We start from the raw sequence: 10406 nt of genomic DNA on the forward strand, positions 1-10406 counted from the left end.
TTATTCTAGTCCCAAACTGTCGCCTCAGTGAAATGTACCGGGGCAGACTTTGCGGGACCGAAACAGGCACCGGTGTGCTTCAGCCTTACGGGGACGTTTGATAAATCAGTATGAAGGAGCCAGAAAAAAGGAGGAACGGATCCGACGTCATAGCCGAGACGCGTCACGAGATCTGGCGCGGGGAGGCGCCGGGGCGGGGCTGCGGGCGTCCGGGGACAGCGCGGTGCGGCGTGGCGGCCGGTGCGCGTCCGCGCTGCAGTCGGAGCAGAACCACCACGACTCCGCCGTCTTGTGGCTTTTGTTCTCGTTTTCGTGAAGACACAGGTTTTGCTCTGGAGCGTACTTTATTCCGTGTAGTTGCAGCATCTGGGTCCGGGCGCGCGCGTTTACCTGGGGAAGTTCTCTTGGGGCGGGTGAGCGTGTCCGCCTGGGGTGCTGGGATGTCCCCTGAAGTTACTCAGGAGCACCACGACGTGCGGCCGCCGTTTAAGGCTTAACCAGCCAGAGGCGATCTGTCCTGTCCTTCCTGGGATGTCTCGTCCCCGCCTGCCCCCCACCCCGCGCGCACACGTTTCTGCTCCTGAAACGGCTTCTCGGTTTCTCCGCGGCCTCGTGTGTGTTTGCTCCCTCCGTCGTGGGCCACGCGGCACTCTGCTGAGAGGTCTCGCTGGGGACTGTCCTCTGCCAGGCCCCGGGGCCCCATCTCCGTCCCCAGATGGCAGCCTCCTCGAGGGGAAGCGCTGTGTCGAGTTCGGGCCCGTGCACCGACGTGCCGAGCGCCGCTCCTCGTGCGCACCTGGCGGGACACACTTGCCGGTGGGTGACGGTCTTTTCCTCTGTTGCAGGGACCTGGGAGGAAGGCGCCCGCTCCGCTCGGGAAGACGCGCCGGCGAGATTCGCTCGACAGCAGAGCGGGAGAGAGAACGTGGATGGCTTGTGCACCGCAGCTTTTAAAGCTCTTGTGAATCCTGGGGAAGGGCTCCGTCTGATGCTGATGCAGCTAAGGAAGATGCAGGCCATCAAGAAGGAGCAGGTGTCCCTGGACGCTGGCAACGGCGTGGACAAGATGGTGCTGAACGCCGCCTTGACCGAGGTCTCGGAAGACTTGGCGGGCGAGGAGCTGCTTCTGAGCGAGGGCAGCGTGGGCAAGAGCAAGTCTTCCGCCTGCCGGAGGAAACGGGAGTTCATTCCCGACGAGAAGAAGGACGCCATGTATTGGGAAAAGAGGCGGAAGAATAACGAAGCCGCCAAGAGGTCTCGGGAGAAGCGCCGCCTCAATGACCTGGTCTTGGAGAACAAACTGATTGCCCTGGGAGAGGAAAACGCGACTTTGAAAGCTGAGCTGCTGTCCCTCAAATTAAAGTTTGGCTTAATTAGCTCCGCAGCCTATGCCCAGGAGATCCAGAAACTCAGTCACTCCACCGCCGTGTACTTCCAGGACTACCCCGCGTCCAAGTCCGGCGCCAGCCCCTTCGTGGATGAGCACGAGCCGGCGGGGGTGAGCGGCGGCTGCATCTCTGTCATCAAGCACTCCCCGCAGGCCTCCCTGTCCGACGGCTCCGACGCGTCCTCGCTGGAGCACTCGCAGGACGGGGCCGCGCGGGGCGGCTGCGGGAGCCCCGACGGCAAGTTCCAGGCCATCAAGCAAGAGCCGGTGGAGCTGGAGACCTACGCGCGGGAGCCGGGCGAGGAGCGGGGCGCCTTCCGGGCCTCCGTGTACCAGAGCCTCATGGGGACCGCGTTCCCGGGCTTCTCCCACTCGCCCCCTCTGCTGCAGGTCGCCCGGTCCTCCAGCAACTCCCCCAGGACGTCCGAGACGGACGACGGCGCGGTGGGGAAGTCCTCCGATGGGGAGGACGAGCAGCAGGTGCCCAAGGGCCCCATCCACTCTCCCGTGGAGCTCCAGCGCGCCCACGCCACCGTGGTGAAGGTGCCAGAAGTGAACTCCTCCGCCTTGCCGCACAAGCTGCGCATTAAAGCCAAAGCCATGCAGATCAAAGTCGAAGCGTTCGACCACGAGTTCGACGCCGCGCCGAAACCGCCCTCGCCGGTCCACGGGGCGCCCAAGAGACATTTCGGACTGGAGAAGCACGCCGCCCCGAGCATGGTGCACTCTGCCCTCACCCCTTTCTCCGTGCAGGTGACCAACATTCAAGATTGGTCTCTCAAATCGGAACACTGGCATCCAAAAGAACTGAACGGCAAAACTCAGAACAGCTTCAAAACGGGAGTTGCGGAGATGCAAGACAGTGGCTACAAAGTGTCTGACCCAGAGGGCTTGTTTCTGAAGCAGGGGATCGCAAACTTGTCTGCAGAGGTGGTTTCACTCAAGAGACTCATCGCCACACACCAGATCTCTGCTTCGGACTCTGGGTGAATTACTACTGAAAAGCTCTGGCTGTTTACAAAGCCGTCATTTGCAATAGATGAGTACGTTTTGTATTAGGCTGAATTTTCACTGGACCCCTGATGTCATTCCACTGTAATATTCACACGTTGTCTGCTGGTGTCTTTTCGTGCACAAATTATTATGGAGATTAGATCGTGTTCTCACTCTGCCTTGTGTATAGTCACATAGTCCATGCAAAGGCTGTATATATTGGACATTATTTTTGTTCTGCTATAAAGCGTGTCAGTTACCAGTTTCAATAAAGGATTGGTGACAAACACAGAACTTCTGCTCCATTGCACTTGATTTTACGGAACAGAAAAAACAATTTAAGTTCCAAAAGTGGTATTAAAATATTCCGTGTTTTACTCATTCGGGGAAGTTTACTCCCCTGCGTTCAGGAAGCCGAAATGTAAGTTCAACACATGGTTTGGTTTTCTTCTAGTTTGGTCCGGGCTATAGGATGTTTAGAAGCATTCCAAAGAGAGGGCAAAAAAATAACAATGACTTTTCTTGCATTTGAGGCTAATTTACTAAGTCACTCCCCTTTATCTATGTTGCTCTCAGCTTCAGTTTTCGGTGTTTTTTGTTGTTGTTGTTGTTTTAAGTAGAAAAATCCAAGTGGTCTGGCATCACCTTCTCTGGGGCCATCTCTTCTTTGAGTCTGACACATCCGTGTGAATAGTTGAGTCACTGACCCACTTTATTAATTAGAGGTTCTTTTGAAAGAGCATCTGAAGACTAAGGATGAGGTCACTCTAAATCTTAACAGTTCTTGACTCTAACAGTCTAGGGAATTAAGCTAGTGAAATTCCATTTTTATTTAGTTTCCAAAATTTCAGAGAACACACCAGCTATCCCATTCGGGCACATATGGTCTGGGTGTACATGATACTTGTTATTTTCCGGTTTGCCAGAGATGAACATAAATAGTAGCTCACAGTAGAAACGGTAACACGGAAGCCCAGAAGAAAGTGTCCATCTATACGGTTGCAGCCTCCAGAGCTGCCTCTAGAAGCAGGTGTGGTGGGTCGGAAAGTCTTCTGTTGCAGGGTGGGACTGGCCTCCGGGCGGGGCGGGCGGAGGCTGGTCCAGTGCAGCCCTCTCCGAAGCTACTGTCCTCACGGATCCAGCTCTCTCCATGCTGACCTCCTTCCTATTCTGCAGAGAGTGGAGGGGCTCAGGCCTCAGGAGTGTGTGCAGAGTCACTTAACCCTCGCTCTGCTCACTGCTGCTATGTCATGTGCCCCTCTGGCAGGGGCCTGATGGGAACATCGCATTTACAGGGCTGCGGTGTTTTTGGCAGACAGGTTTGAGCAAAAGCTTACTCCTTTATATTTTTAAAAGTGGCCCTCTGAATTAAAGGCAATGTTAATAATGCACATACATGCTCTCCACTCTGTCCTTTTGGTCACGGTGACTAGATTTCTCTCGAAATTTCCTGGCTCTTAGAGAAATGTGGTTTCTTCTCAGCCGTTGGTCTTCTCTCTTCATATTTTATTAGTGACTGGGTGAGGCCCAGAGGCAAACCCATCTCATTTCAAGTGTTATGAAGCCGAGGAGACCTAAAATATTGCATGGGGGTCAGGATCCCAAAGCGCTTGATAGTCTAGAATGGGTAAAGTGAACCAGCCTGGGTACAGTGGGGATACAATGTGAAGTCAGATTTCTGTGTTAAACGGGGAAAAAAATGTCGTCCAAGTTCACAGTTGGGAGGAAAACAATACAGTAAGTACGTGGGGGGCGGGGCTTTGGTGTCCTCCGGCTTGCTAGGAGTCCGCTGCCAGTGGATGTTGGTTGTGTCCAGACAAACGGTGTCCAAGCCTGAGGACACCTGTCCTGCTGCCCAGGGTCAGGTGTGCTACGAGGCCCAGGAGGGCGCGCTCCAAAGGAACCGAGCAGATGTCAGACCCCATGGCCTTACTCCTTCATACTTGTCATACACCCTCACTCCTTTATGTTTTGAAGTAGAAGATATTAAGGAAAGTGGACAAACTGTCCCGGAAAGAGGGGAAGCATCTGTGCTGTGTGGTGCTGGAGGGGATAAAAGCAGGTAGATGAGAGCAGGAAAGGTGAATCCCGGGCGCCTGGCGGGCTCAGTCAGGGGAGCACGTGATTCTTGGTCTCCAGGTCGTGAGTTCGAGCCCCACAAAGGGGTAGAGAGCACTTAAATAAATAAACTTACAAAATACATATTTCAAAAAGAAAGGTAAGTCTGAGTTATTTTAAGGAAGAAGCAGGCCTCTGTCAGAGCAGTGCAGAAGCAAAGCGGCCTGCCTGAGGCCCGGCGCCTTCCACAGAAATTGCTGACAGGAGCTGTCAGGTGCATGTTTGCGTTGAAACACAACTGGATGCCTTTTTCCTCCATCATTTTGTCTTATAATTTCAGATATATATATTTCAGATATATATAATTTCAGATATATATAATTTCAGATCTAAGATATAGTTGGAATGATGTGAAGAATGTTACTCCTTAAGAATAAAAGAATGGCATAGACCAATTCCACACTCACCAGGAACCAAAGAAATACCCTGCGAATACACTGGCACTTCTGTCCTTGTGTGCAGGGGAAACGTGACTGCCTCTCCCTCCCACTCACAGAGCTCCACACAATCCTATAAAATGCCCGTACGCCAGATCGATCTGTAACCGTGCTCCACAGACAAGTATGAGAAGGCTCAGAACATGCCAGTCCCCAAGCATTCCCAGGAGGACGGTGCTCAGGTAGGGCTTGATGGGGAGGAAGCTGCGAATGCCCAGAGGTCCCACCCCAGCCGTGGGGCGCCACAGAGGGAGGGCAGCCTGCTGACTGGCAGGGGTCCCAGGGACCTGGCTGCAGGAGCGGCTGTGTTTCCCTTGACCTGCCCAGGAGGAGGGTCCACAGGTAGGGCGTGGCCTGGCGGAGAAGGCAGGCATGTACATCCCCAGTGGGGCCCGCCGAGCAGCACATGCCTGTCCCCTGTCCCCTGCCCCATGCAACAGGATCTCTTTAGTTCCTGCGCCCATTTTAGGAAGGGGAAGACTGAGACTCTCAGCAGCCAGCACCAGGCCGCCCGCCACCAGCCAGAGGGGGGCCAGTGCACCCAGTGTGGCCCTTCCGTCCGTGCCCAGGAGGAGCCCCGCGAGATGAGTGGCAGCATGTCCGAGCAGCAGGCACAAAGCCGGGAATCTGAGAACGGGTCGGGCTAGTGAGTGGCTTTTCTCCATAGGTTACGGGGGCTGCTGCAGAAATACCGACTTGTTTCTTAAAAAAAAAAACAAACCTTCTCCTCGCTCATACTCTCGCTCACTGTCTCTCTCTCAAATAAATAAATAAAATCTTAAAAAAAAAAATACCGACTTGTCTGCTGTGTAGCAGTCGAGGGAGAACTATTTTGCTTATCTGCAAGGGGCAGCCATTCCCACAGAAAACAGCCAACGTCTGCTGGCTTTCCCACGCTCAGGTCCGCACGCGTCTCCACGTGTCACCGCTTCCGGAGCCGAGTCACTTCTTGGCACACAGGAGTTACTCATTACAAACTGCTTTAAAAAATCATGTTACATTAAAATTAAAAAAAAAAAAAAAAGCCAACCCACTGGTAGCTGTGAAACTTACTTTTGAAAACTAGGAATTATCGCTCGGACGTGTGGATCACCAGCAGCGCCGTCTCTGTTTTTGCTTCTGTGATTTTGGGGGCCGGGAGTGGAGGTTGTTTAGGAAATGGTACAATTGTTGGAGTGATCTGCACAGGGTCCCCAAAGCTACGGGCACCAGGGAAAATGAAATAGGAAAAACTTGCGGAGGACGTGAGATGTGGGGACTCAGGATGCCCGGGAGGCCAGAGGAGTAAGAGAAAATTCACGACTATGCCCTGTAGAGAAAGGACACGTCTCCGGACAGGCGAGGTAAGGCGCGACTGGTAGGAAGGCTTTGGCAGTGTTTTCCACGGTGCCAGCGTGTGCTGATCCTAACGGACGCGAGGAAAAGGGAAGCGGAGAACTAACGGAACTAAGCGGTAGAAATGCAGGCAAGGGAGAGCAGGTGGCATCAGGTGACAAGGAGCACTGCTTAGGGAGTAGGAGAGCAAGCACGCACTGCTGCTGTGCCATCGTGCTGGGGGCCACCAAGGCGTGACTGTCGCTGAGCGGACGCACTGAGTAAGCAGAGTAGCCCCCTGCCACGCCCGCTGTCCCCCCCTTGTCAATCCTCCCCCTCGAGAAGGAAAAGGTTACCGTGGGGAAAGTGCCTGAATAAAGTCCAGTGTTCTGGGGGGGTGCAGAGCAAAGCCGTTCTGCAAATGCACGTGGACGAAACCCTGAGGATGGAAGAGAGGGGACAGTGGGTCTGCCGGCCTGGGGCCCAGCAAGGGAGATGAGGAAGGAGGAGCTCAGAGTGGACCACCCCCGCAGGAAGCAGATGGTTCAGTGTAACAAGGTTAAAAGTCTACCAGCCGTGAGACGGGGAACTTTCTCTTTGAGAAAATAACTTCTGGTCTGCTGCTGGGGTACCAGGGGGCCCCTAAACACAGTGGCAGCACAGGTCCCAGACCCCAAGAGAAAGCGGTGGGTGCTCTGCAGAGAAAGTGCAAGGAGATGGACATGGGAGCTTGCTTTGGCCAGGAAGGGGGCAGGGAACAGAGAGAAGGGAAGGAGGGGACAGAGGCCCAGGGAGGCCGCCGATGAACGTACGGTGGAAATACGTCTCCCTGTCCTCCTCCCACCATCAGTAAGTCCTCCGGGCTCTCCGACGCTTTGTGCGAGTGGGTGCCTGACCGTGTGCGGACCGTACGTCCCGGTCAGCATTCCGCACAGCGAGGCAGCTCACCTGGGGGCGGGCAGCAAAGTGGGTGGTGAAGGTGGACGCCCTCCGGAACCCGGAGAATCTGGAAGGGGTCCTGGACCTTGACCACCCAGGCGGCCGAGGCTCGGAGGCCACCTTCCCTGGGCCTGGGGGTTAGGGAGGCCCCACTGGCCCTCAAGAGACACGCGCTGCCTCTGGGTGCCCAGCTTTGTGCCGCTCAGGACGCTGTGGGGGAAACAGTCCCATACAAGATCTCATTTTGAGTTTTGAATTTGCTTGAGAAAGAAAGACGAAACTCAACGTGGTAACAGCCCGTAGGCTCCGGCGAGAGGCAGACGGTGCCGGAAAGAGCGCGCCGAGAAAGCAGCTCGCGTCCCCCCCAGCAGGGGCTGCGGACCTGCGGGCGTCGCAGCCAGAGCGGAAGCCGCCTGGGGTGGGCTGGAGCGCAGCCTGCACAAGAGCCCGGAGCTTCCCACCACCGGGAAGCGCGAAGCCATGCTGCGTCCCCGGAGGAGTGAACCCCTTTAGAGGAGCGCGCAGACGAAATTCGAAAGTAAATGTAGACCCAGCTGCGGAAGGGTCTCGAGTCCCGGGCCGCAGAAATTGCCGGAATCACTTGGGGAGCGGCTGTAGGAAACGTTGTCTCGTGACCCGCTGCTGCAACAGGGCAGGGGAGGGGGTGACTCTGGGGAGGGTGCGCGGCTGGTGCGTGATGGTGGGAAGGGCGCTGTGTGTAGACACGCACGTGGAAGGTGTCTGCGGGGACAGTGGATCCGGAGGTGGCACTCACAGCTTCCTGCGCCCTGATGGGAACGAACGGCTTTGCCTCAGGGAGGGCCGCTGGGCACAGCTGGGCTCTGGAGTGAGCACACATGCGTGAGGCTCTGCGGCGCTCTGGGATTGTGCCCAATGCCACCGACGGTGTCTGTACTCTGGGGCGCTCTTCCTGGGCCCACGATGGAAACGCAAAGTTGCTGTTTCTCCAGAGGAGCAGAAGCAAGAGCGTGTGAGGCTGTCTGTAGATACAGACAGGGAGAGAGACCGAGATTGAGTCTGAGTAATCGTCCCTTGCAATGTGGGTGCTGAGAAGTCCCACGATGTGCTGTCTGCTAGCTGGACGCCCAGGTCCAGCTTCTTAAAAAATGGGTCCATCCATACATCCATCCATCCACCTACCCACCCATCAACCCAGAGAAAGAGAGAGAGAACACACGCACTACAGTCATTTAAAATGTTGATATTAGTAAAGGTTAATGGATCACATTTTTGGACAAATAAATGTCAGAGGAATTTCCAGTATTGTCCTCAAATCTTGTAAACATCCTGGGCATCGTGGCCCCTCTGAACGCCCACAGTTCTGTGTCAGGGGCACAGGGCAGAGGGCTAAGAGCTCTTCGTACACTTGATGCCCTAATTGGGAGTCTCGTTTTAAAATTCTTTTCAAGGGTGTGTTTGAGGACCTCTGCTCAAAGCTTTCAGAGGTTTCTGATTTTTAAAGATATATACACATGCCTCGTTTTTCTTCCCCCTGTTTCTCTTCACCAACTGGATTTTAGTAGGTAATAGAGCATTACTGATATTTTCCAGTTTTGAACTATTTTTGACACCTATGCTCTCTCAGCATGGAGCCTGCGTTTCATGAGTGTCTCAAGGCTGGCCTGTTACAAGAGCGGGCAGGAAAGTCGTGGGTCTGCCCGAGCGTCTTCCCGTGGCGGCCCCGCACGCCAGCGAGCAAAGTCTAATGACATGGAAAACCACAGGAAGCTGGGCTGGGAACGCAGCACGAGTCGTCTTTACTCCAGGTTCCAGACACGCCCTTGCGGAACACGAGGCCAGAGAATATACGAGCCCCTTTTAAAAGTGATAAGTCCGGGGCGCCTGGGAGGCTCAGTCCTCGGAGGGTCCGGCTTCAGCTTAGGTCATGATCCCAGGGTCCTGGGATCGAGCCCCGTGTCGGGCTCCCTGCTCCGTGGGGCTTCTGCTTCTTCCTCTGCCCTTCCCCAACTCGTTCGCTCTATCTCTCTTGCTCACTTTCTCAAATAAACAGATAAAATTTAAAAAAAAAAAAGTGGTAAATCCTCTGAAGGCTGGTGTTCAAAAGGCTTCCGGGACACAATCACCTACTAAAGGTTTTGTGGGGAACATCTCTAGATCGATCCTGTAAGGGGTCCCATCCGGCCGCCAAACGTAGAGGCTCTTAAAACCAATCCTGACCCCAAAGTCATTCTCTTTGATTATTTCCCACCTCGGGTCCGGGCAGCCCGTCCGGTGTTGGAGGATGCTTGTTAAGCTCCATCTGCTGTTGCTCACCACACCCCCGGCTTCCAGTGTCATAAACATATTGTTTTAAAATGTACATTCTTCAACTTATCCCCTCTTTATGAATGTTTCCTAACGAATCCTTGTGAGGCCATTAAGGTAAGTATGATAATTTATTATTACGTATTTGTTTTTCTATAAGACGAGAACAGCTTGTCTGTCATGGTAACAGAAGCTTCCAGAACATCTGCTTTGACGTTAACTTCCAAAGGCCTCGCATGGAACAGTCTGTTCTCCGTGCACAGGACTCAATCATTGCTCAAGTCCCCGAGAAGCGATGGCACGAAACCAACCATCGCTGGTTTGATTTACACTGTTTTTAAGTTATTTTATGTGTGGCCGTAGCTGGGCTGTTCCTGACATGGGCTCTTCCTTCTACCCCACGCTCCATCCTGATGCTAAGACCAGAGGTTCAGGCAGGAAGGAGACACGCCATCCGTCTACGGAATGCACTTCTGGGGCATCTCGAGGTGTCGTGCGTTTGAGGAACTGCTGAGTCAGAGGCCGCGTGAGCTGGGCTGAAGCAATTGTGCACAACCCACGGGGGAGCCGCGGGGCCGCGTCAGTCCTGGGGTCGGCGGCGGGGAGCCCGTCTTGCTCACGACCGTCTCACATGTGGATTCCTGGTTAACTTTTTCAAATACAAATGCGACCCAAGCCCGTGTTCGGTGTCCTGCCGTGGAGACGCAGCTTGGCTGATCAAGGTGTGGTCTGAGCTCCAGCAGGGAGAATCTGGCACAGAAGCTTCTAGAAACACGGAGTCTCGGGGCCTGCCTGGAATTAGCATGGCTTTCCCGTAAGATCCTGAGGTGACTGGGGCAGCCACACTGAGGTCTGAGAAGTGTGGTCCACAAGAGCAGATCCCAAAACACTGTCTTGGTGAAATTTGTGGGAAATGGCGAGGATAGTGAGTT

General features: G+C 54.4%; 1 protein-coding gene across 1 annotated transcript; it reads left to right on the forward strand.

The window, feature by feature from the left end:
• The first annotated feature begins 547 nt into the window (after nucleotides 1-547).
• LOC111153581 (nuclear factor, interleukin 3 regulated) lies at nucleotides 548-2668 on the forward strand. Its single transcript, XM_022512704.1, has one exon. The coding sequence runs from the start codon at nucleotides 716-718 to the stop codon at nucleotides 2375-2377; it is 1662 nt and encodes a 553-aa protein (XP_022368412.1). The 5' UTR covers nucleotides 548-715; the 3' UTR covers nucleotides 2378-2668.
• The last annotated feature ends 7738 nt before the right edge of the window (nucleotides 2669-10406 follow it).

This window comes from Enhydra lutris, unplaced genomic scaffold (genome assembly GCF_002288905.1).
Source record: "Enhydra lutris kenyoni isolate GAN:26980312 unplaced genomic scaffold, ASM228890v2 scaffoldscaffold33, whole genome shotgun sequence".
Classification (NCBI taxonomy): Eukaryota; Metazoa; Chordata; class Mammalia; order Carnivora; family Mustelidae; genus Enhydra; species Enhydra lutris.